At 40.5% G+C, this 27,987-nt stretch overlaps 1 protein-coding gene across 5 annotated transcripts in view; it reads left to right on the top strand.

Annotated features, from left to right (window-relative positions):
• si:cabz01090165.1 (uncharacterized protein LOC100333421 homolog) overlaps window positions 1-27,987 on the top strand; it is a 308,652-nt gene that overhangs the window by 258,908 nt on the left and 21,757 nt on the right. For all 5 annotated transcript variants that reach the window (XM_042227017.1, XM_014338648.2, XM_005937960.2 and 2 more), the window contains 4 exons: window positions 6-172; window positions 4,089-4,329; window positions 8,119-8,331; window positions 8,754-9,064. In XM_042227017.1, coding sequence (XP_042082951.1) covers window positions 6-172; window positions 4,089-4,329; window positions 8,119-8,331; window positions 8,754-9,064 — 932 coding nt within the window. The remainder of the gene's footprint in view (window positions 1-5; window positions 173-4,088; window positions 4,330-8,118; window positions 8,332-8,753; window positions 9,065-27,987) is intronic.

Below are 27,987 nucleotides of genomic sequence, written 5' to 3'. Positions count from 1 at the left end.
CACAGGACTTCCTGGAGACTCTGGAGGATTTGGATCTGAGCTACAACAACCTGGTGGAAATCCCCTGGGACACCATTGCTTTGCTCGTCAGTGTCAACACCCTCAGCCTGGACCACAACCTCATAGAGAGCGTCCCAGAGGGAATCTTCTCCAACCTGCACAAACTGGCCAGGTCAGGATCACATAACACTGCAGTGCTGCAGCCTGCCTGGGTTTGACTGGAAGTGGGAAAATGAAAGCTCCAGCTGTATTTAATTTAAACTGCCAATTACCATTCACCTGCACTTACACAAATCAGTATCACAACGAAACGTGTAATGGACATGCAGAAGTTGCGTTCGCAGCAGGGGGAGATAATATATTTAAAGCCACGAAGTCTCTAGTGAGCAAGAAACGTATGCACATTTCAGGGTCCTTGGATTAATATGTCTATCCATGTAAATGAGTTAATAATGGCTGTTTAAACATCTTCCAGTGATTATTTACATGTTGGCTTCTGTTTCTGCAACTTAATGCAACGTCTTCATGTGTGTGCATTTCGAATTTTGGAGAGGCAAAGCGTGAAATGGACACATGGACCAGCATGTGTATTACACACATGGTCCACCTAATGCGTGTACTTACTTAATGACCAGTAGAAAGGGGAGGAAAGGGGAGGAGCTTCAGGTTGCTTGTCAAGTTTGGAGAGTGTAGAAGATGATCCAGATGAAAAAGAATCTTGGGACTCTAAACCTTAAAAGCCTCACCAGTCCATCCATCCATCCATCCACCCTCGTGACAGAACAGTCTATATATAGGTGCTCAGACAGCCCTCATCCCGCAGTCTCTCTTTAGCTCTTCTGGGGTATTCCAAGGCTTTCCCAAGCCAGCTTGCTTGCCCTATGTCTGCCCCGATGACACCGTCAGAAACCAGCTGGCAAAGACAGTGAAACATGCAGCAGCTGAAGAACCCAATATGCTCTTAGGACATGAACATTTCTGGTTAAATATGCTTGAGATAGAAAGGCAGAATTATAACAACTGTGGAAAAAATTCATAGTATTAAAAAATTCGTTTCTAGGAAGATTATTTAAAGCTGCCATCATTCCAGTGACAGAAATATCTGAATGGATAAAGAATAAAGGGCTTATTAAAAGAGTTCTTTCTGTCCTGCCAGAATACACATTATGTGCAGGAGTTTTTATTTGCACTGAGGCTTTAAAATTAAAATAAACCTTGTAAAATTATGTTTTATTAATACATGCACACACACACACAACTCAAAGAGCTTTACATATTTATATATATAGCTTAATTCTTCTGAGTTTCTTTTACGATATGGTGGAACTAAAATCACACAGCAAATCCTTCAGTTTTGAAGCTCATTTTAATGGAAATTAAGCCTTTGAGTATCAGCTCGCTTTGGAGGAAAGCTGTTCAACAGCTCTATGCTCTGAACCTGAGAAATGCCCCCTATGACCAGGACTGTATTACGCCTTCACCTGAGCAGCTGCAGGTTCAGCATTTTGCCTGCAGGCACGTCAATATTGGACGATCGTAATTGTTGCAGCCCTCATTCAACGGGGATTTGAAATAGTGACCTGGACTGCTCCTCTGCAGGCAGACTTCTTCTCCATGTCTCTGTTCTTAGAGCTGGTTACACACTGTTTAAATGTTTGCAGTGCTCTGTGCTCTCCAGTCCCAATCCAAACTGCAGAAAATCTTATAATTGACTGATAAATGCCAACATTGCATTAATGCTCTTATTATATGGGGAGTAAATTCAGTCAAGAAGCACAAAATGCCATTTAAAGCTCATTAACAATGATCACTCATTTATGTGTAAAAGGGAAAAAACTAACAGAAGATAAATAGTCTTTAAAACAAGGCTGAAATTAATGTTTTTTGGAAAGAAGGATACAATTCTTTAAAAAAAATTAATGAAATGTCTAAATGCTCTTGCATCATAGTCAAGCATGTGATTCACAACAGCAGACCTGTCTAAAAGCCAATGAATCACCAGTGACAGCTCCCCAATCAAAATGCTGTTTTTATGCTGAAGCTAGTTTATGTGTGACGTAATTTCCCCCCAACTGGCAAAAAATAGCATTTAAAGCTCATTAGCTGAAATCAATTTTCATTCAAGTCCCTGATTGATGTTTTAAAGGCAACTATGGATAAATATTCAAGCATTTTTTAAAGGTTCAATTAGATATTTTTGCCCTGCAGACACATTTTTTACTCAGTGTTTGTTGGTGCACAGGAGAACATTTGCCTCCACATATATTTTACACACACACACTCACAAATAATACACCACAAGCCTGCTGCACATGAAATAACATAATTGAAATTTGTCAAGTGCAGATTGTGCGCTGCTGTCACAGCCATTAACTTCTTGTTAAGTCATCGTTGTTGGTGAATATTTCTGCGGGGACCTTCTAGAGGGAAATACACTTTCCTGTATTTGTTGCTGACAGCAGTGAAAGCTTGACTCTCCTGCGTTATTACCGGGCCCAATGTTTTGCTGAGGAAAATTACTATTCAATCCTCGGAGACGACGAATGGTTGATGGAAAAGCCACCATGGAATATATGTATGTTGTTAGGTCTCTTCCTTCTGATGTCGCTTTGTGATGCGGTCACAAGCTTTAATTTCAGATTTTCTACATGCTGTTTGGAACGTGTGAGAAGACTTCAACTGCCTTTGATGTCACTCGTGAGTCTGTGTGTTGGATTGGACAAAAATTTTGCACCATTTTTCTTACCATCTATTTTCTAGTGCTGGCTGGACTTGCATTTTTATAGTACTTTTCATACAAATTAGACCATAAAGCACATTTAAGCATACACTGATTCTCTATGAGTAAGCATTTGGCAACGGTGGGGAGGAAAAACTCCCTTTTAACAGGAAGAAACCTCCAGAATGCAGGCAAAGAGAGAAAATGCAAACTATCTCTATCGCACCTCACATTTGTCAGTGTCCTGCTCCACTCTCCCTTCATTCATGACCACTCATGAACAAACCCTGCGATACTTGAACTTCTCCACTTGGGGCAGCCACTTTTCACCACCCAGACTACTCCACCATTTACTGTCTGAGAGCTGCAGCCTCTGATCCCTTCAGGGATCAACATCTTAACAGGATGGAGGGAATTATATCCTAAAGTGATTCTGAGAACTATGTTATTGGGGCAAGTTGCTCCTGTTAAGCTTTTCCAAAGCAAAGTGGTTCTGGGTGAATGGTCAGACTAAATGTGATTCAGAAGTGAATACAAAAACAAGGAACCACGTCGCTCTGCATGTCGCAGGAGTCACAGGAATGGGGCACCAGTATTCCTGTCTCCCACGACAGCCACATAGGCCCATTTTCCTCCAGCACAGGCGAGGGCAGTCTCATCCAGGGGGGTAAAGGAGCCCACTGGTGTATGACAGATACTGACTCACCTCATCACATGACACTGGGTTTGGAGGCAGTCGTCTACATACAAGGGTTATTCTCTGTGTGTGTTTGAAGACTTACTTGCTTTTTGAAATGATTGTGGCTTTTATTTTTTTATTTAACTGTAAGTGATTGAATCGGCCCGTTTTTTAAAGACTGAATTTCTCCTCAGTGGCAGCCAGAGAGGGGAAAAAGACACATTTTTCTCAACTTTACAGACTTTTCTTTTATTTCTAAAATAAAATGTGTGGAAACACTGTTGAGATTAATAACCTTCTGCAGAAATGTGTGATTCTTTTAACTACAATCCAACAAGACAGAAGAGCAGAACTGCTGGCTGACTGAGTGCAGCCGTGTTCAGCTCCCCTCCCCACACTTTCTCCCTTATCGTTGACCTTTCTCTCTCCTCTTCCTTCCATCCCTCTATCTCACCTTTGGACATGTCCACCCACCTGATCGATGAACTACCCATCTCCTCTCCTCCCACTTCATCCACATAGATTTTCACCACATTTATAATAATTATTATTTTGTTTCTGAAGAGGTCCGCTGATCAGGATCATGGCATGGATCTTCTTCTAATCTCCAGAATGTTCAAAGCTTTCATTAAAACTGCCAGAAAAATAACTGTGATGGAAAAATATGAACTCTCTGTGTTGTGTCACCAGGCTTGACATGACCTCTAACAAGCTGAAGAAAATACCTCCAGACCCACTGTTCCTGCGGATCCCGGTGTACGCCAAGATGAAGGGCTCTCCTCTTACAGCGCTGGTGCTGAGTTTTGGCGGGAACCCTCTGCACTGTAACTGTGAGCTGGTTTGGCTTCGCAGGCTGACCAGAGAGGACGATCTGGAGACCTGCGCTTCACCTAAAGACCTGGCTGGCAAATACTTCTGGACCATAAGAGAGGTTTGCTGAAGCTATTGTGTATTTTAAAACCTCATTTTGAAACCTTGCAAATTAATACACTATGATGTTGTTTGTTAACTAAAGCAAAAGCAACATAAAGCACTCTATTTTATTTACGTTTTTTTAACAGAGTCTTAAGCCAAAGTAATTAAAACATAGGTCAGAAATGTAACATTTGCAATTTGCTAAACCTCTACGAATGTTGATACATTTTTACCTTGATGTCAATCTTTTTGTTGCAGACTCCAGCTTTTTGGCTGTCACCATGCAGCTTATTATAGCCACAGGTCTTATGAAGTGGCCATAGCACAATAATAGTTTTTTTTTTTAAAAATCCAAATCTACTCATAGAGCTGCTATAAACGGTTAAGTTAATTATAGAGACCAAAACCATTTTTATATTAGGCTCTAAACATTTCATGGCAGTGAGAGGAACTGCAGTGTTGGCATTACTTTTATGCTCTGAGCTGAGGAGGTTTCTACTGTGTAAAAACAAACTCACTACTGTTGGTAATAGATTCTAGAGTCTAAATTATAAGAATGCATTTTTTTGATAACAGTCTGAAGTGTATACTCATGGAGGGCATACTTAATGAGCTCCAAGTCACCATTACCCTTAATTCAAACCAAAAATATATACTTCTAAATATTCATTGTGTAATTCAGTGTTTTTGGTGCCTTGAACCATTAAACCACAGAGCAAAATTTGATTTTCTGCTGCTTTAACTGAAGCCCTCAGTGGAGACATAATCACGTTCTTTCTCAAGGACATATCAGCAGGCCAGACGGTTGGTGTCACAGCGGAGTGAACCTTCTGCTGAAAGTGTATAGTCATGGAGTTAGGTCTGCAAAAATGCATTAGAAAGACTGAGTTTCATTATATTATATGATAGAGGAAAAGTTGAGGCTTATGTTCTAGCAAAAACCCAGGATATGGTTTATTGAGCCACAGTGATCAAGCACAGAGTAAAATGAGGCCACGAGAGGCAAAACTAAAACAGATGGATCCCAATATTTGTTTTTTATCCATATACATGTATTATTATTGGTTTATTTAACAGAGACACCACACATTAGATAAACATTACAGCAACTGTGGCGACAAAGCTATTTTTCATCCCTGGAGAGTCCCTGGAGACTTGTTACAAAGGCAAACCAATACAATAGAACAAAAGCTTTTTTTTTTTAAATAAAATATAAACAGGCAGAAAAATAAAAGATGTTAACTCTAACAGTGCCTACATAACATCAGAAATCTTTCTACTTTTACAATGAACACATCTCTGTCATTTAGTATGTTTGCAGTCCCGATCATTTTCCCAACAAAGTCAGCTTTCTCTTGTTAGCCTTGTTATATTTAACACTGTGATATGTTAGAAAACTGCAATAGCTCACTGCAGCAGGCTCAGTTTCTCCTGAAAGTAAAGCTGTAAAAATAATCACTATTTAAGCAAGCATATGAACTGTGCCATTATCATCACCGACGTATTTATTATTGCACATTTATATACTTCTACTACTTTTCACAGTAAATCATAAAAGAGAAATGCTGAGCTGAATCATCCTTCTAAAATCAAGCATGCTTTATATATTAATATATAGATATATATACAACAGGTTCTCATCCCAAAACGTAACACACAACACAGCCAATGTCGTCTTCAGAAACATGAGAACCATTTGGAATGAATCTACACATGTACATTTATTTTACTTTCTCATTGTGAATCGCTTTGGAAAACACTATTTAATGATTAATGTTAGGGATAAGGTTATGGTTGTGGTTAGGATTAAGATTAGGGTTAAAAACACGGCTGGAACATGTGTTACTGCCGGAGAGTCATTCTATTGGATTCCATCCACACCGGCGCGTATCATAGGATGCAGAAGGTTACCTTTGGTGTTTTTATGGGACGCCTCGGGGCGTGACAAATCGTCAGTATGTTACACGTTGGGAGTAAGAACGGTCTCATATATAAATATGATTTCAAATACAAAAACATACTTTTACCAAAAGCTTGAGATTGTTTGTATCCTCGTTCGAGGTGGATTGGTTCATTTTGAGCATCAAATTTTACTGTCGTCTTGTCAGTTTGGCAGATTTGTTGTTGTTGATGTGACATATCTTACAGTCTAAACTTCAGCAGAGGAACGAAAAGAAATGTGGAAGTAAAAAGTGGGTTAGGATTAAGGTTAGGGTGTTTTGTAAAAAGTACATAACACAATGTGCCATGCACATCTCTGGCTGAAAACACTGCAGATTGCATTAAAAGTCGACTTTACAGAGCCACAAACAGCAGCTGTTGAAACTCAAACTCGAGATTTTAGTGTAGTGTAATTTTTGGGCATGTACCCGGCAAAAGAACTGCTGTGATGTCATTGGTGTATGAGAACACAGGCATCCATGACCGTTTGTAGTCTTTCTACTCACTTCACGTATACATTTTGAGCTAAGAAGAAGACAGAAGACAAGAGTATTTCTACACTAACACCTGACTTTAATATCTACAACCTGAAAGGCCATAATACTACAATTTTTTTCTCTTTCATGTTTGTATATTAATGCATTAATATCATATTATAAAAGGCAGAAAAAAAAACCAATAAAAAGCAGATCTGCTGTTGCTGCTGGTGTTAAAACTAAGCACACCAGATTAAAAAAAACAATAAAAGTTTAAGTTGTTCCCTTAAAGTGGCTGATACCAAGCACTTTTTTTACCTGGATAATAGTGGAGGTGCACTTTGAGGTGAAGATAGGATTAACTGGTATCATTTTAAAGAGGATGATGTAGAGACCTTTGATTCAGGTGCTGTATGATAACTCTAAGAGGATTAGCCTCGTGAAGAGGTTTGTCCAGAGACCACTGTGTCACCAAAGTGAGTGGGCATATTAATACTCAGAGAGTTAATAGCCTCTTTGCCATTGCAAGAACAAAAAACCCTCCACAGTTTCCAACAAAGGTCAGACATCAGCAGTCGGCCAGCAAGGGAATTCCTGCTTTGGCATCAGCTCGGCTGCTCTTTCCATCTGCTCTGTTTCTTGACTGATGCTTAAATATTCTCGGACAACGAGGGGGAGTTGGTACTAGTTGAATTTAGTGGGACAAACAGGATATTTTGTTTATCCACTTCTGTAAGGCAAGTGAACGAGTATTCATACTAGTTTTCATTCAAGGCCCTGACTTCACATTCTCCTACTTTCACACTTTCACATGCTCACGCTGGGAAACAACCCAATTCAATCACAGTCTTTTACCCTGAGATTCACAGAAGCAATTGAGGGTCAAAATGTAATACAGGACTGAAAGGCCCTAGTGGTTTATTTGACGCTCCAGCCCAGCGGTCATCAGGTCAGCAATCATCTCTGCTGGTAAAAAAAGACCCTGAAAAAGGTTCGGAGACTTGCTGAGTAGTAGGAATGATGAGTAAGCCCCGATAAGCCTCGGCTGCCCCTCCTTGGCCTCGCAGTAATACTCCACCAGGGTTTTGGTTGGCTTTACACAGGCTTAGGTGCCAGTGGGTGGGTTTTAAATAATGCAAGGGCTGAGAAACTCTGAGATCTCTTAATCTTAATGTGCAAACAACCAAACTCCTTCTGCAACTCTGCTGTTGGAAGAATGCACTGCTGGTGTTAGCAGAAGCAGAAAAAAAATATTGTTTTTCATGAAAAGATGCACTTTAATCCCACTGGATACATTTCACCTGTTCCATCTGTTGTTTACCGATTTAGCTGTATCTATCTAACAATTACATTTCTGGATAAATGAGAGTTCATGTCTCCCCTCACAGGAGGAGTTTGTTTGTGAGCCACCAATGATAACGCGCCACACCTCCAAGATGTTTGTAATGGAGGGTCAGGAAGTCAGCCTGCGATGCAAGTCCATCGGTGACCCTGAGCCGTCAACACACTGGGTCAGTCCAGATGGGAAGTTGATTGGAAACACATCGAGAACAATCTGCTACGAGAATGGTTCCCTTGACATTCTCAAGGCCTCCGTCAAGGTAGAGAAGCACTTTCATTTTCAAGGAATATAGATATGCAAAGGTTTATTATAAATGTGCTAGATTAATGCTGCATCAGTAAGTGTAACTGGCTCTGGTACCTTCATTTTGCAGAATAGTAACTCATTTAAAATTGGTTTGATACAAGATTGTCACTAAACAAGCTATGTTTGTTCAAGCCTGTTAAAAAACAAACAAATCGTGGTTTGTAAATTTAAATTTGTATGATGTGCATTTTGGTAGACATATATATCAAACAGCTTTTACTAAAACAACCTATTTATTCATTTATTGAAGAAAACGTACATTACTATATGAAAACAAAATAACTATAAAAATAATGTTCATTATAATTTGGATTTATGGGGTTGATAATTTGGATAAATGTTGGCTTTTTTCTTATCTTTTTAAATGATTTCTAGGATTCTGGAAAGTTCACCTGTATAGCGTCCAATGCTGCCGGGGAGGCCACTGCTCCTGTCGAGTTAGTCGTGAACCCTTCTCCACACTTTGACCCCAAGCTGGACCCTGACCCGGGGCCTTCAGACATCCCTACGTCCATCAAATCCAATATCAGCGGAGGCCAGGCCCGCTCTGACCAGCACAGGGTCAGCGTGTCGGATCTGACGTCCAGCTCTGCCACCATTAGATGGCCTCCACAGAACCACATACCAGGAGTGCGCATGTACCAGATCCAGTACAACAGTTCCACAGATGATATACTCATATACAGGTAAGAAAAAGATAGCGGATGGATGGATGGGTGGATGGGTGGATGGATGGATGGATGGATGGATGGATGGATGGATGGAGGATAGATGGATGGGTGGATGGATGGATGGATGGATGGATGGATGGATGGATGGATGGATGGATGGATGGATGGATGGATGGATGGATGGGTGGGTGTTACTGTGTTTATTACTGCCTTGCACTGAAATACCTTGAACTGGGAAATAAAACAGTCCAGTGTAGAAACCCCAGTGGAGTCTTTGTGTCTGCTGCCCCTACATCATCAGCTCCTTTTGTGACAGGTTGGTCACAGTGGATGTCATGGAAACCTTGTGACCTCAGTTCAGTTGTTTTGTTAATCTTTTACACATAGCAAATTGGCACCATTCCTACAATCAAACAACAACATTTGCACAGATTTACCAGCATACGTTCCTTGAATATAGTTTGTTATATTAGGGATTATGTCTGTCTGTCAGGCTGATGTGCTCATTCAGGGTTTTAGTTCTTGCTGAAGGGTTCGGTTTTTTTGATGCTATCCTTCCAGAGGCCTGGTTCCAAAGACATGCATGGGTCTCATGGCACTGTGCAAACTTGTTCTGTTGCTCTTGATGAAGGAACAACTTAAACTTAAACCTTTTCACCTTGTTAGTGGTGTGTACTAAGCTAACCAGGGTCTCTTCTGCAGGGTCTTGCAACTTTAGTTAGGAGACTTTCATGGTGTCTGTTTGGAGAGTACAACGTCAAGAGATCTTAGAGTGGCCAGGTCACACAAGGCCACACGCTTTAAGATCAGAGCAGTGGAAGACCTGCTTTCTCACCTCAGAGGTGAAAGTAGAAAGCAAAAGAAAAATGAAGCAACTGGGATTTTGTCAACCTGGAGTTGGAGGGTGGGCAATCGGCTGTGAGGTCAGTTTCTTGATCACAAATATGCAAATTGTCATAACCATTGATTTTCATTTGCCTTTCTGTGAGTCCATCTGCTTTTTTTGACGGCACCAATATCCACTTTATAAATTTTACTCCAGGGTGATACCTCCTGTCACCATACTGCTTGCATACCGTGTATCCAGCAATTTTTCTCATTGCACTCATTCAGCAGAAAGGTGGTTGCTTCTGGACTCCCAGGGTGCCAAGGTAACACTGTAGGCATGAGGCATGAGATTGCAAGTATGATGTGGTTCAGCTGTTGTATAGCTAGAAGTCATGTGTGAAGTGCTGCATATGGCGGTCTCTGTGTGGTAGTAGCTAAAATTTCTTCTAAGAGAGTGTATGACATGTTGTTTTGTTCATGTTTTGATGTGTAAGTTGACAGAGTGGTGAGTTTGCTAAGTAATTGTGTTTATGTGCACTCTCACCGCTTCATTCTGCTGTTTGTGTTTGTGCTACAAGCCACAAGTAAGGGCAGAAAGTGAGAGCGATTTCTCTTCTGTCTGATTGCTCAAAACACACATCATCCCTGAGTGGGCAGTTATAAGCATGTTCTCCGCCATGTTGGAGGCTGTTCAGGGTGTGGGGAAGTGAGCGGCTCACTGAGAAATAAAGAGGGAGTAAACTGAGAAACTAATTTGGATTCAGGCAGCAGATATCAGATCAGCACTTTAGCTAACATTTCAGTTGGAGGGTGTAATGACATTGTCACAATAAGTGGTATTAATTTGGTCCTTAATCCATTTCCTGGAGGATTCAAATGTAGACAGAAAAAAAACCCAGCGTAGGGCAAACAACTGCTAATAAAGACATTCACGCAAGGGTCTTTATGGAGCAGTGTGGCTCCTCAGCGTGATTCAGTCATCAGACAGGTGTAGACAAAGGGGGGGAAGTGATAATGGAAGATAAGATGAAGTCAGACTCATCCTGCTGGGAAATCAGGAAGCTGCAGCAGCCAGCAGAGCTGCAAACCCCAACGTGGAAAAAATGTAGGCTATCAAACATTTTTTACTATTTTTGTATAACGAAAAATGTCTTTGTGAAAGAGTCAGTGTAACTGCAGATGGAAAACAAGTCCTGCTACAATAGTTATATTTTAGCAATGTAAACTAGACATGAATAGTGAAATGGTAATGAATGAATCTATGTAATCCATTTTTTGTAACACTTTGTGGAAAAAGGCAAATAAGCAGCCCATCCTCGATGATGGAATCTTTATCACCAGATGTGGTTTTCTTAGGGAGTTTTCGGCTTTTGAGTGTTGGCCGGCTTAAAGCCCACAATTCTGAGTGACCACCGGCTGATCCCATTAGCCACTTAGCCAGTGTGGTCACCTAGCAACATCATCCAGAATACATAATTGAGGGTCATTATGAAACATTTCCAGGGGTGACAGATGACAGTTTGAAATGTGGCCGCAGCCTTAATTCTCATTTTAACCAGACACCAATGACATGAATGTGACAATTTTCAAGCCTACAAATGGAGGGAGCACTTTTAGCATCCAAACACATAATTTCAGATTGAACTGTGGGGGTGATGTGATCATTTTCCCCATGACCAGGACAGCATTGTGCTCACAGCTGAGCACTAAAGCCAGGCAGGTTGATGTCAGCAGGCTAAACGAGATGCCACAGCCCACTCAAACAGATTGATTTCTTTTTATCTCCACCCACAAGAGAACTGCAGTATATAATAATGACTCAAAACATTGTAATCTGTTATTTCTTTGACTCTAATTAATTAATTTAATATCTTTGTGAGTAACTTCTAAAACTGTTGCTATTGTGATTGTAAATGTATCGAGTTACAAAAACAATATAGTCAGAGAACCATCATGGATTGTGTTATGCATTAAACTTTATTTATTAAACTTTTATTTAGTCTTAAATTCACAATAACCATTGTTATTAATATATCCATGAGTGGAATTTATCAGTTGAACATAACAGTGTATGTCATAAATATAGACTGCAGAAATGCACACCATCTGTGCAACATCATCCACTAGGTCGTGAAATTCTGCTTTGAGGATTCAAATTTTGTTTCTATTTTTTTTTCTTTTAAAGAAATATTTGCAAAATGTGTCATATGAAAGCAAAAATATTTACACAGACTTTAGGCACAATTAACTACATATCGAATGAATGATGAATTTTTATAGTTGGGCTGCTGCTTTCCTTCTTAGTTTAAAATCATGCAAAAAACAAATATATATAAGAAAGGAGAAAATGACTTCTAACAATTGTCTAGACAGACAGATCAAGCTGGAAAGAAGCTGATGGATGAAGAAAACAGAAGAGCAGAGGATGGATGCAGGAAAGAGCAGAGAACTAAGAAGGAGGAAGAGTGGACAGGTGGTTGGTACAGATGACATACCTGTGAAAGTATATGTAGGAAGGAGGGCAGTAAACTTTCACCAGATTGCTTAACACGATGTTGGAGAGGTCACAATTGTGTGAATTATGTGTACATGTATGAGGACAGCGAGACAATGGTGAGGTAGGAGTGACAGATGGGCTTAAGGTGGCAGTGGGGTTACATCCGGGAGCAGCTACAAGCTCTAGAGGTTGTGATAAGTTTTAATACTTGCGGTCAACCAGGATGTATTAGACAAGGAAGGCTAAATATGGAGCTAACAGGAAGGAGTAAAATAGGAAGACCACAAAGAAGATGTATGCAAGAACTGGAAAAGGGCATGCAGGGGGCTGATTTAATAGAGGAGGATGCTAGAGATGGGGTGAGATGGAGGCAAATGATTTGCAGTGGTAACCCTTAAGGGAGCAGCTGGAAGTAGAAGAGTCTGATGAACGAAAAAGGGAAGAAAGAAGGGACTGTTCAGCATGACATCATGCCTGACTTCACTGTTAGCTACACAAAAGCAAAGAATTATAAGAGTCAATTAGTTCATTAGCACCATTTTTGATGGAGTTGTCTGTAGCAGTGCGCTGTAGACAGGTGGTATTTGTTTCCTGTGTCTTTTCTGAGTTTCTAGTATTTATAGCAGGTACAGCTGGGCCCTCTCCGCTCTTAACGTTCCCTCTGCTGTGGCAGCCTGAAGGCACAGAGATGCAGCCTTCTTGTGTTTTAAAGGTCAACAATTTGATTCTCTGGCTCGTTGGGGAAAATCTTAGCAGGGAAGTAAAAGAAAATTGCTCTCCTGCTTTTAGGCCAACTGTTGTTTTTCTCTTGAGCTCGGCATTCAGAGCCTACAGTTGTTGAGTGGAGCCGGCAGCAGATTTACATGCAAGAGGGTGTAAAGAAGTGAAGAACTTTCTCTGTTCAGTTTTAACACTAAGAGTTTTTAAAGCAGCCAAATAATCATTTACTATCATCAAATCAAGTGTTTTGACACATTATATCTGAAAAGGTTATGAACGTTACAATGTAACATTACAGATAACATGCCTAATAATGCTACAATGTGAAGGTACTGAATCTAAATTTACACATACTCCATGATGAATATGAATCACGAATGTGCTTTGCTCCAATATATAACCAGATAAAGTTCACATATAATGTTGTTTTGAAGCAGAAATAAGCAGGCAGACTGTAAATGTGTTTCCTGTTTCACTTAAGTGTTTTTTTACTGCATCGAGTTGTTTCATTGGGTTTAGGTGCACAAATCTCCATACAGGTGCATCATGGGATGGATACCAAGTAGGTTTTTTTTTTCTGTTTCATTTACACCCCAATATGACAGACAGCCACAATGAAATACTCTGATTATTGTTACAATGAAATATGAAGTCAGTGTTCCCTTTCTGATCTGTTTTAGAGTCCATGACAGAAGTATAAGCACCAATTCCAGCTACAGTGGCAGTACTTATACTTTTGACTTTATGTGCAAAACATTTTATAACTCAACTGGAGCTCTCCAGCAGAGTTATTGGCCTCTCCACTCTGTGCACTGTAATAGGAGAGACTTATGACGCCCACTCTGCCCTTTCTGGCCTGCCTCTGCAGTCTGGCTTCAGTCTTTACAGACACCGCCAGTCAGAGCAGCTTCAGCTGCTGTTCATCATCTCCCACAGCAGCACTTACTCTGCTCTGCAGCACTTCAGATCTGTTGTTGTAATCGCTGTCACTCACGACCTCTTATTGGCTGAACACCAATGAGTCAGTTATAGATTTAATGTAAAAATAAGAGCAAACTATGAATGCACAACTAAAGCAGCAATAAAAATGCTGAATCTATTACCAAAGTGCAAGTTGTGCAAGCTACTGTGTATGCATGCCATGTGTGTTAATTTAGACACATGATTTTCTTTGTTCATCAATGATTAGTGGCTTTAAACACAATACTTTTAAGTTAGAAAACCACCACATCATCCTACCAAAGTGGCTTCTTGACCAAACCTGCCAACAAGCATGGAACCCTCCCTTATCCCTCACCCCGACAGTAGCTCTCTGATTCAACAGAAAACAAATCTGCTGTTGCTGTGATGCAGAAAACTGTGGTTAGGTAGTTCAACAGGTTAGAAATAAATAAATGAGTCTTTCCTTTTGGATTCCAACATAGAAAGCTATGTTAAATAGATCTGTTCAGTAGTCTGAAGGGAATGAATGATGTGACGAGCAGGATGCACGAGCAGACAGGACGCAAAACCGAAACCTTTTATGATAGCACGTGCTAAAGAGTTGAGCCTCACACAGGACAAGTAAAGAAAATAGTACAGAGTTTTGCAGAATTAGCAGTTAGCTCCATTTATCTGCTTAAAATTCATATTGCTGTGAACTGTTTTGAATTAAAGGAAGTAATGTGAGTGAACTTCCCCTTAACTTCGGCCCATCTCACCCTTCACCTTAACCAGTTCTATCTTATAACTAGTTGTGTCTTACAATGTGTAACATGACCCAGACCTCCTCCTGAAACCTTTTATTTTCTTTTATAATCTGTCCTATAGATATGTAAGCCTCAGTAACCACACACTAACAATTCATATCACGCTTTCGTTGTTGATCCTTTTATCTTGAAAAGTGAGATTCTTCATCACCTCATAGCTTCACAGTATATTTGAAAAAGTATGGCTCAAGACTGGCTGCCTGAATAACATGTTTCATTTCTACCACTGTGAGTTTCATAAAAAAGCCTAAAAGTGTCTCAGAACGACTACAGTGAACTTTGCTCCTCCTCTGCAGACTGAACTGACAGAGGCAGAGCAGCCAGGCAGGAACGCACGGGCATCATGGCCACAATTATGACAGGTCCTCAGCTAACACAAGAGATTTTCTTCAGTTTATGGACCGCAAATAAGAACTGCAGCATCAGCAAAAGTATTGATTTCCGCACACCTTCAGTAAGACTACCTGCACTGCCGAGTTTCATCTCTCTGCCTCCAGTTAGATTCTACTTTTTTCCCTATTTTCTGTCAAATTTGATTCAAGGACACCTCTACCTACCTTTTCTGAGCACTCATTAAAAGCTGCCCTCACACTCGCAAAGTCTCTATGCAGTCAGCCTTCCCACAAAGGGCTTATCCTAATTGTGCGTAGCCTTTTTCTAACCTTTATCTTTCTAAGGAAAGTCAGTGGGAGCATGCCTGCTGTCGTTCACTGGCCTGCTTCATATTCACATTTGGGAACTGCCCAAAATTGCTGAACAGCATTAACTCCAGTCAGTCAGTTGTGGAGCAGCAGCTCTGGAGTTCATCGTGGAAGTTGTCGAGCGATGGTGGAAGAAAGGAGGGGTTAGTCATTGATTTTCCCAGCCACTGATCTACACTTCCAAAGCCGCCAGCTGTTCCCTTTAGGCTTCTGCTGCCCTATCATAATGGCATGACAAATGGGCAAATGAAAAATGTAGAAGTTCAGTAAAATTCAGTGACCATCATTGCAGTTATCATTGCTGCCCATGCCACAGGGAGCACAGTTCACCCGAACAAATTATGCATTACAAAAATGGTGCTGCACCCCTCAGCTTTTCCAATTTTTTTTCTACGCTTTTAAAAGGATGTTAAAAAGTTCACCAGATTTGTTTTTTCTTACATCGAGCAGCTCTCTGTGGAACACAGGCCCTCGTCTTCTTTGGTAAACCAGTTTAACTCTGAGCTACAGCAGCATAGTAGTAACATGAGGGACTGACTTCAGCCCACACTGCAATAAAAGAAGAAGGAAAAGATGCACAAAAAAGAGCGATCAAGACTAAATATTACAAAGTTTATCCACAGTAATATAATTCTGCATAAAACTATATAACTATATGACTATAACAGTACGACCGTGGTTCAAGGGGTTGGGAATCTCATCTGGTAACCGAAAGGTTGCCGGTTCGATCCACAGCTCTGTTTGTCTTGGTCGTTGTGTCCTTGGGCAAGACACTTCACCTACTGCCTACTGGTGATGGCCAGAGGGCCCGATGGCACGATATGGCAGCCTCGCTTCTGTCAGCTGTGGCTACAACTGTAGCTGTAGCTGCCTCCACCAGTGTGTGAATGTGAGAGTGAATGAATAGTGGAATTGTAAAGCGCTTTGAGGGTCTCAAAAAGCACCATATAAATGCAATCCATTATTATTATTACAAAGAGGGCAAAACTGAAAAGAGATGTTTCCCTGATCATCATCATGGAGCAGAGGAATCCTCTTGCAGCAAATTTAGTGCAATACTGAGGGAATATACTGGGAATATCCAGTGAGGCCTAGACTAGAGACCTGTTTACTCAAGGCTAGTAACAAACTGGGGACCTCTGTGTATTTTAGTAACCTTCTCGTGGGTCTGTGTTTTGTTCGCAGGATAATCTCTTTTGCTCAGAATTACTGACATCTATGGTTGGAAGCTAAAAGTTCAAACATTCGTTCAGGCTTCTGTGTATTTACAGGCAGTGTGAGGATATGATGATCTGCGCCTTGCTGATCCCACAGGTCGGGACAAGTACAGTATATAAAGAGACGAGACAACGAGACTCCAGTTCCATTCAGTGCAAAAGAACAACAATAAATATAGGAAGAGTAAGAATGAATTTATATATGTATAATCTCAATTTACAATTGAGATTTAAAGTGACTTTGAAGTGGTTTAAAATCCAACATAGCAGCTTTACAATCTCGTCCTTCTTCTAGATCTCTCTTTCCTTCAGGTTGTGTCCTTGCTCATGAGTCTCCACGAGCGACCGCAAAGGGGAATCCTTGGGTGTGAAAATATTATCTATCGATAATCACTCCATCCTCCTGTCAAAATGTGGTCACTTCTGATTGGCTGCCATGTAAGCAGTTAAGTGCCAGCCAAAATGTGACCTTGATAGCTTTAAAAGCAGAGCTGAGATGCAATGGATGAGACCACTGTGGGCGCTTCCCTCTGTTATATACAGTCTGGTGTTTATAATCAAAAGAAGCCTTTGATTTGGATCGGAGATTTGAGATTGATGTCTGTGATCTGGACAAACTATGTTAATCAGTGGTGGAAGTCTTGCTTTTATGAATTATGGGCATGACAGATTTGCACAAGATTCTGATCAGTGATGACCACAGCATGTTTGACTAATAGCAAGAGGTCCCAAATGCTAGTCCTGTTCAAATAGCACTTACGTGGAGGTGTCCCATTCTGGCTCCTTAGGCAGTCCGCTCAAATGACCTCTTTTTGTTCGTCTGAAAACAAAATTGTCAAAAATTTGCTTTGATTGTGAATTTTAAGAAAACTAAGAAGATTTAAGAAGCAATGCAGCCAAAGTGGGAGAGTGAAGGATGGAAGGGAAGAGGAAAGCTGGATTACAGATGGACGAATATATCAACTATTGATGATAGACTAGACTAGATAGACTCGCACTATACGTCTGCACCAGCGGCACACCACTTTGGTGACATCCTTAGCTTTACCTCTTTTGCCTGGTTTAGAGCCAAAGAAATCCCAAATTGGTGACTTTATATTTCTTTAGTGCTGTCAGCGTTAACTCGCCGTCATGATTGACTAACACGATTAACAATTAACCCATCTGGAGACAACAATCCCTGAGATGTCTCTGTCAACGCATTTCAGCAGTTTGTCCAAATTCTGTGCATTCTGTGCTCCAGATGGGTTGAGACCATGTTTGGACTTCTTCTGTGTTGTATGATTACATTGCCTCACCCATCAAAAACTCTGCGCATGTGCAAATATGTTGTCCAATCAGTGATTGTTGGACTGACGATTGCTGGTTGGAAAATTTTTACATATCACCCAACCCTAGACAGAGTGGAAAGCTGCTTTCAGGGCACGATCAAATCCGTGTGTTAACTATGCTGGCTTCCTGCTCTGTGTCTCCTCCTATTCTGACCTGTTTTATCTCATTTATTTTTCATCTCCACGTAGTTTTTCAGTACGTCCCACAGATCTAAATTTGACAGTGGGCAAGTGGGCAATATAGAGGGGAGAGGAAGTTGTATTTTTACAGTACTCCCCCCTCCTTTTCAGCTCTGCCCCGGGGCAGGAATAACCTGACCAGCTTTCTCCTTCACCTCGTTCACTTACTGTCCCTCTCTCTTTCTCACACATGAACACACACAAACTCAAACACTCTTGTACTCGAAGGATTATGGGTCCAGGGAGAGATCAACCTCAGTCAGCACCAGGAAATGAATCTATTGATTCTTCCTCCTTTAATATTCTCTTCCGCTCCTTTTTTTCGCTTTCTGGGCTATTCCACCAGTGTGTGTTTGTGTGTCTGCATGAAAAACTATATGTGGGTGCGTGAATTTGAATTTGTGTGTGTGCTAGCTTTCTAATTACCACCCTGCCTGGCTCTCAAAGGAGAGATTAAAGAAGAGAGAGAGAGGTAGAATAGAAAATTAGAAAGCTGGATGGAGGGGGCGATAGGAGAGGCACAGATTGCTGCAGTGCCGTGAATGAGAAGATGTTTCTTTGACTCAGCTGATACAGAGATATGTAGATAGAAGTGAGGAAGGAAGAGAGCAAGGTTTGAGGAAACGACAGCTGATCATATTCTGCTGAGATGATGAGGCATTAGCTTTCCTCTTTTACAACTCACTCCCTTTTCTCGTTTTTCTGCCTTCTCCCATTTTCAGTGCACAGACCTTTACAAAGTCACTGTAATGTCATCTTCTTTCTCTCTCTCTCTCCTCCCTCTTTCCGTCATATCACCTCTGCATACTTCCCTCCTGCCCTTCCACATCTATTCTTTTTCCTCCCTCTGTCCTCCCTCCATCAGCCAAATGTCACTTTGTCCCACCGGGTCTCCAGTTAGAAATCATCTGGTATAGAAGATGACAGCGGGGGCTTTTAGGCTGAGATCACATCAGAAAGGTTTTCTCTCATGCTCACACTCAGAGCTGAGCTTGCAGTGTCACTGCCACAGACAGCAGAGCGACAAATGTATCATCCTCAATGCTAAAAATTTAGAAAGCATAATTTCAGTCATTTATGTATCTGAGATGGGCTGGAGGGAGCTGAAATATCTTATGACAGAGTATGAATAGAAAGTAATAATCTTTGAGAAAGATGTTTGTATTAAACCGATTTTTAGTGCAGTTTGCTTTTCATCTAGCCTCGCCAACATGCCAGAGCTTGTTTCGAGCTAAGAGATAACCACGAAATGAACACTGACTTCCTGTCAGCCTGATCTGCACTTCAAAATGAACTTCAAATTTTACATTTTTTGTTTAATACACTCTAAAACATCTAAAACATCTAAAACGTTTAGCTCCTGTGATATGAATCAACATTTTCCAGTTCTTTAATCCCTTAAAGCACATAAAGAAAACATATGCTATGTATATAACTGGCACACCTGTAACCATATAAACCAACTGATTCAACTTCATATGAAATTATATATCTGGTTTATTGATGACACATGGCTCTGTGGCACAGTGGATGGTGTGTTGGACTTCAGAGGAAGTTGTGCAAAGTTCCCACATTACTAGTAAACACTAAAAGCAGGGTTATTATCAGCATCTATCAAGCATGGAGTCTGGCACCTTGCAGCAAGAAGGTCCCGGGTTCCAGTCCACCATCTGGCCAGTTCCTTTCTGTGTGGAGTTCTCATGTTCTTCCCCTGTGTGTGTGGGTTCTCTCCAGGAACTCCGGCTTCCTCCCACAATCCAAAGACATGCAGTTTGTGTGCTGGCTTAACTGGTCGTTCTAAAATGTCCACAGGTGTGACTGGTTGTCTGCTCCGCCCCCTGTGACCCTGAATTGGATAAGCATCTGGCAGTTAATCATTGCACATCTGATAAAATGAAGCTGTTGGCTTGCATGAATTTGGGGCTAAAAAGCTGTTTCCATACCTCGAGCACTACCGCTAACAGAGACCTGCTGCTGCATACAGTTTTACATCCCCATCTCTTTCAGCCTGATGACTGATGACCAGCTTGGACTGTAAATAATGACCTCCATCTATATGTCATATCTTCAGCTTGTCTTGCATCCATATCAGTTTCCCCACCAGATTTCTGTGATACTCGTTTTCAGCCAGTTACAGCCCCTTATACAAATAATGCTGTGAAGCCATGACCATGTTCCACACACTTTCTGCTTCCCAGACAAACATTTCATTATGTTTTAAGTATTTTTCATGTTTTCTGACCACTGCTTTTGCCTGCTGCTTGTAAGGCTCATAAATTACATGGGTTTTGTATTCTGTACTGTTTCTTGGCCTTTGCCTGCTCCTTTGCTGCCTGGTTTGTTTTGTGGACATTTATTTTGCGGTCTGTCAGATCTTCAACCTTTGAGTCCGCTTCTTGTTCGAGCTGGGTATACTTTTCTTCTGTACTTTCATCTGTCGTCCCCTACACACATTTAACGCACATCTTGTATCTTTACCCATTATCTCCTGACCTCGTTCACCTGCCTTCACCAAACGCAGCCGTCCCTCCTGCACACGTCTCCATGTTCTTACACAAACCCATCCTGAGCCCACTTTGACCTTTTTCCACTAATGATGCCCACTGTCGTTCCTGCCGCTCGTCTCTGTGGTTCTCCGTCAGTCTCTTGACTCGTTTTGCATCCATCCAGATCAAGCAACTTGTATTCAGCCTTTTTTTTAAGTAGCATGAATACATTTTTCAAGATCAGATCACAAACTTTTTTGTGTACCGGTCAGTTTTTTTACACTTAGCTTGTTAGGTCTGATCATCATCCATTCGTCTGTGTGATGTCAAACACACATTTTTGTGTACTGGCTTGTGAATAAGTCATGGTCTAAAAGGTTTCCTTCCCTTCATCTCTACAAAGAAGCTCCTCATGCTCATTCTTCTTGTCTCCCTCATTTCTTCTCCTACACTTCGTTGGCTCTCATCTGTCTTTTTTGTCTCCTGTGCTCGTTTTTGTCCCTTATTGATATTCAGAGAATGAAAGGAAATGAAAGTGAGGACATACAGCGAGATCTTGACCTTGTTTGAGCTTTGAAGGGAATTAGCTGTATGTATTTTATAGCTATAGTGGAATCAAGTTTTCAAAAACTGAAATCATTTGAAAATAGAGATTTAACTTATGTCAGGTGTAAACTTTGATTTTGGGACTTGTATAACAGACACATGAAATTGTACAGTATTTGATCATCGATTGATTCCCATAAAGCCCGGTGTTAATGGATTATGGGATCGTTGCAGAGCCCTTGTCTTCTTCCATCGGCTCAGATCACTGACAGCCTGCCAGGTGGTTCCCTCAGGTGCAGTGCTAATTGTGTAGCTCTGACTCACTGCTATCAATTACACACTTGGCTTGTTGGCCAGCTCGCACACCCTGTAGGCTTTTGTATTTTTACACCTGTGCCCAGGAAGCCGTTTTTGGCATGTTCCCCTCACGCTTCTGCGGTTTATGTGGCGATAAAGTGCCGGACATTTCACGAGATGTGTGGATGTTTGTTTGGATTCCAGACTCTGAGGAATTTCAGCAAAACAGAGTAATACTATTTTCCGCAGCCTCTCCTTTTGGGCCACCGCACATTTATTTTCGGATGCCTGCCTGTTTTGGTGCATCGTATCTATGAACTTAGGCCTACTTTGAAAATTAGAATTTTCAAAATTAGTTTTTCAAAGTAGGCCTTTGAAAAGGACCTTAATTAAAAGACCTTAAAAAGCATTTATACTTTCATCCTTTTGCAAGGACATGCTCATTATACATCTGTTAGCAAACTTCACTTTCTTCCAAAAGAACACATACAGTATGAACCTTGTCTAATCTGTCAGTCTTTAGTTAAAGCCAGTTTATCTGTGGTTATACTGCATGACATGATATTTTAAAGTAAGATATTAAATGTACAACATAATCACTTGTCCTTTGTAAGGGGTGGATAATATTGTTATGTTGTTCTTCTACAGATGTAAATTAAATCAAGGATATTGCATAAGTATGTACAAAAGAAATTGTTTCCAAATGTTTCCAAACTAACTTTGGGCATGTTTGCCAAAATTGTTTGAATATGGTATATTTTTAGATTCCTTTTCCAGTATGAAGTGCAGAATTATATACTGCTGTATATTTTTAAACTATTATGTATATGAGTGTATATTGTTAAACATCTTAGGAAATAAATCATTCATCATGCCTGTTGTGCATAGATGGATGGATGCAAAGTCTTGACCTCGATTCAGGAAACAAACCTTCCTGCAAAAGTAAAAAAAACAAAGGTTCATATTCTCACCATTTAAGATTGAAGCATAAAGTGAGCAGAGGCTTTTAGTTATTTCATACATATAGAAAGTGAACACGGAGCGGTTGATATGAAATGTAACCCTCGAGATGGGCTGGATTTAGTGTCACATCTCATAAAAAATCCAGAGGAGCTCCATTTCATTTGGTTTGCGGCCACTGCATTATTCACAAAGCTACCACGAACAGAAACAGAGGCAGCACTTCTCTAAATCGTGTATTCAACATTATTCATATCATTATTACCATTACATTATTCAAAACCCTAAATGATACATGTATCCACGAGAACATATTTAATCTGCTATTATCTGGGATCTTTTCTCGGTTTCATTTTGTGGGATCCTAACTTGTTCTCTGCCTGAGGGAAGGGTAAAATAAAATGTAAAGCTCGAGTATAAAGAATAACCTTGAGTGGCTGTAAGCTCCAAATGCAGCGATTCATTTTATTTGAGTTCTTAATACCTCCGCAGACATTTAAATGCAGTGGGAAGTTTTATTTATACAAGGACACAAAGTTTCTGTGTGTATCCTAAACAAGTCGAGTCCTTTATTGTTTGCTTTCATTGTTCAAAAAAAGAAACCGCTATAAACTGAATGTATATTTCTTATTATTTTTCTGAATGATCAAGTCACGAGCACGCTGTGTGCATGTTGTCACAGGACTGGAACTGTGGGCTTTCAAAATATGGTGTTGTTCAGCTCACTCAAACTCATGATTGTTTCCGAGAATCACAAGAACAGAATTTAAATGAGAAAACAAGCTCATGATGTCCACACTAGTAACACAGAAGTAAACACAAACAATTACAAAAGCATCAACGATGCTGCTTCATTGAAGGAAAGGGGTTTGTTGTGAAAAGCTGCAGTTCCTTTTGTGTCCACTTGAGGGTGTCTCAGAAAGTGAGTCAACTGAAACCCTCAACACTCATTTATAGTTTACTACAAAGTACAGTTTCATCCTCTTTGGATAGTTTCCCTCTTTATAACAACTGTAAAGACGGTGATTTTATTATGCTCCCAGCTGAGTACTGTTCAGTCTTAAAATTACAGCTGTAGTGAGCATTTCAATGAAATAATCTGACAAATAATATGACCTGCTGTGAGTCACAGCACATATTTATCTTTAAATATCCACAGAGAGCACAAACGATGCCGTTTATGTTTCATTAATTTACAGCGGTGCACACCTCTCCGCACACTAAATCAGTATTTTACTCATAACACCAGAGGATGTTTAAGAGTCTTATAAAAGGAGATTAAAAAATAATGAGAGCTTTAGAAGCAAGTAGAAATATTTCAAATTTACTGTGTATGAGTCAGACTCCAAAAAGGCTCCATTTCCTCTAATGCAACTTGACTACATCTATCTCTGTGCCTGATGAAGATCATGTTCTCATCTTTCAAATGTCCTCACCCACTTCAATACGTTTATGTTTGGTCATTAAACCCTGACATGACATCACCACAACATCATCATGGATATTTTCTCAAGCTATACGAAGCTCCTCGAGACCCAGAGACATTATACAGCAAAGAATCTGAGTAAGGGAGGGAGTGTTTCAAAGATGAATAGCACAGAGAAGGTAAAGAAATGTAAAACCTGCTGTTTTATTGGCTGCAGTGAGCCTGAAACTCAAAGAGAGAAAAATTCTTTGTATATGACAAAAGGGAAGTTAATACAGTCTTTTAAATTAGAAGCTTTTTATTCATACCAAGCCAGTTCACACCAACAGTTAACGACAGTCAAGCTGCTTGTTGTAAGGTAAAGAGTTGCAAACACGAGTGGGAAAACTACAACCATCACACAGTCTCCTGAAGAATGCAAACAAGGGACAGAACAAAACCAGAAATACAGGAAAGATGAGGAAAAAGTTAAAGGCATGCAGAGTACACATTTTTTATTGTGCAGACTCAGTACAATCGACGGTACTCCATTAATAATTTAACATCCATTGTTGGTGTGCTTATGGGAGCAAACCATCGACATCAGCCTCACTGAATTGTTTGCAGTTGAGGTCTTTGGGTTGTGTTTTATCTTCTTGCTGGCAAACAGTGATACTATGAATGCTGTCAGTGGCTGGTTATTGAACATCGCAGCCGTAGCACAGGGCGGAGCGTCCACAGAGATGCTCTGCTCACTGTCTATAAGGAAGTTCTTGAGTTGCAAAATGTTCGATAATGTTCATCAATGCTCATCAAGAGAAGGTTTCCAGTGATGCAAAACGTCTGCTGGTCATTGGTCTTATCTGTCCTGTGGGAATTCATGAAATATTGCTTAACACATTTTATTAAACAGAAAGTTTTTGTTTGGTTGTTTTTTTTAATTTTTTTTTTTAAATTAGCTGATGTGTGGAGACTGAAAGGTTATTGGAACCTGCTCATAGCAAAGAGGTTCAGAAAAAGAAACTATGAATTATTCATTCATTAACATGAAATACAAATTACGAAAAAGAAAGTTTTCCCAGAATGACATGTGCATTATCTCATGGATGGAGGTTATTAAGAAAGCTTCATTTCTTTCTCATTTGTTCAACTTTTTTCAGCTGCAGGCTTGGCCTCGTCATTCCTCTGAGCCACACTGGGAATGGAACTGCCAACCTTGACACCATCGCAGTCTAAATTTCATTCTGGCTCTATTGAAGCTCCGGGTCAAACCTTGACTTCACCTCACAAAAACCCGGCCACAGGCGCTAATAGTAGCTGCACATTTATTCTTTCTGAGAGAGCACCTCAGGCGCTCATTTAACCACGAGTCTGACCCAGAACGCCGCAGCACTTATAGACCAGACGTCTATAATAGACCAGCTGCCTCTCTTGAACACACACACAAATGGCCACATACTGTATCATTTCCTTTGTATCTTTTCTCTGAAACACACACGCAGGCACATTCGGACACAAAAGTATACTCACAATGCCCACAGGGTCGGGACAGACTTTATAATTCCACTCCTTGTCTCGTCACCTCTGCTCCAGTGTTGATAAATAGGAACTGCCCTGACCACCTGACACCTGAATAATATATACGCCACACAGGCAGACCCGCAGGAACACACAGGCAAAGGCATTTACAGGCGAGCACACGCACTTGCGGGGGCGACGGAGGACTGAGCACAGCTACTGGCACAAATGAAAACACAAGCTTTGGCTCTTTCATTCTGTTTTCTTGGCCATAATCATAATTATTACTGCTACAGCTGGCTGTGCAAGTCCAAAACGTCAAAGCTGCATGAACCCTTTGAAAGTTTTACTTTCACTTTAGCTCTGCTCTCTAAAACGATAAAGCTGGATATTGTTTTTATAGTGAGGAATTCTACAGCTCATGATCCCTATAGAGGACAGGAAGCTGGTTGATTTTGGACAAAGTGGTGGAATTTAATAACATTTGTTGTTTTTGTACAGTTGGTTATTGCGTATAATCATCATTATGTGCAGTCATAGACATACTAATCTTAAAATACTAATCTTACAGGGATGTAGTTCATAGCATTGAGTCAGGGATTAATCATTTATCTTATTTCTAATCACACATAAGAATAATGTCTAAATAAACAGATTTGATAAATGCATCCTTTAGGTAACACAATATTCCAGTGATTACCTCAGGCCATAGTAGATTAGCCAAAGCACCGATGATGACGTCCCCTCTGCGGTAAATAGGGCCTCAAACCTGTCCCTAATTGATGAGGTGATGCAAAGAAAGGAAAGGGGCCACAGTGTTCTCTGCAACTGGGAATTGTTACCATTAATTCTACAAAGTGGTTTTATCTGAGGTTGTTTGATGAAAATGGATGAATGCTGCTGGATTATTTGCTGATGCTTATCAAGAGAGGGTCAGGTTTTATGGAACAAAGAATAATGAAAGTCTTAAAAGCTGTGACACTGCACCGAGTGTTTTTGGTTCATTTCACCATCTATAATTATAACACACCTCTTTCTGTATCCTTGTCCTTAAGTCTGTCTGCATGTGTGTGTGTGTGTGTGTGTGTGTGTGTGTGTGTGTGTGTGTGTGTGTGTGTGTGTGTGTGTGCAAATCTTTTTGTCTACTGTTTGCAGTAATCTGAGTGTTTCAGAGGGTGGCCTATTTACAGCTCGTATGTTTCTCTATTCAGTCTCCGTTCCACCAATAATATCTCACAGTCTCTCTGCAGCAGGAATCCTTTATTTTTTTCCTTCATCACTAAATGTACTCATATTGATATCAGAACAGGCCATCACCTTAGGGTGGCAAACATTTTGAAATTCTTTACTGCTTCTTCTTTACAGACTTTTGTATCACTCTATGAAAACACTGCTGCAATTTCTTGTCCGTAGTTGGTTTTTGGAAAGTATTTTTTCTCTTCATGTTACGCTGTGGACATCGAAGCTGCAGCTGTCACTGCTGTTAAAAGTGTTTTTAAAAGTTGTTCTCATCTCAGCGCGTCTGATTCTGCAATTCTGACAGATGCTGCTGGTGTTGCAGAGATACTCACAAGGTCTCCCACGGATGCAGTGTGCGCTGAAAGATAATGGTTCTCCTGTGACGAGCAAATAAATTCATAATTCAAAAAAGGGAAATGCTTTGTTTCACTTTTTTGTTTCCTTTTAACTTGTTGTTTGGTTAGATTTAGAAGCCCAAACTATTTGGTTACAGTCAGGAACTGACTGTGATTTGTCTTAAAGTACTCACACAACAGCTTTTCCTGTGCATTGAAAGTGTTGCCAAGAGGTCCTAAGTGTTCATATGTGACAAGATGGGAATGACAGACCATAGCCTCTGGTGTGTCACAGCGCTAATGCAAAAGGACACACTGAGCGTGTCGGTGAGAGGCATAGCATTATTTGACCCTGGGAATCACAACAGACTGGTTTTTCTCACTGGTTTGGATGCTATGGAAAAAACAGTCAAGTAACACTACAAACTAGTGTGTGAGCACAATCTCCAAATAGCACAGATAGGTGTGTTTAGATTTACAAAAGTTGTGCTGTTTTCTAAACACAGGTGCAAACAGTTCATTTTAATATAACATGTCTGATTTGCCAAGAGCCCCGCAATTTATAGGAGGGTCATAGACTAAAAGATGATATTCATCTTTTAGTTTTCTCTAAGTCACAGTCATATGCGTGTATGTTAAATGTAGGTCCAAGGTGGCAGTCTGGCAGACAGAGTTATTATAATGGAAACAGGCTTCAGCAATTGACAGGCTCCGATGCACGACTCTAAACCCTGCAGCAGTATTTTAAGATTGTATTCTTTAGCATTCCTGTATTAAGAGGAATTGAATTCCTTTGAGGGATAAAACAAAGCGGAAATTATTGACTGACAAAAGTTTACTTCTATACTCTGCAGCTACTGGTGATAACAGTACCACCACAGATTTCATGGAGTCACACGTGTGTGTGTGTGTGTGTGTGTGTGTGTGTGT

The sequence above is a fragment of the Haplochromis burtoni genome, unplaced genomic scaffold (assembly GCF_018398535.1).
Source record: "Haplochromis burtoni strain Fernald_Lab_line unplaced genomic scaffold, NCSU_Asbu1 Contig_238, whole genome shotgun sequence".
NCBI lineage: Eukaryota > Metazoa > Chordata > Actinopteri > Cichliformes > Cichlidae > Haplochromis > Haplochromis burtoni.
The sequence above is the reverse complement of the archived record's forward strand: the minus strand, read 5'-3'. Positions and strand labels throughout refer to the sequence as shown.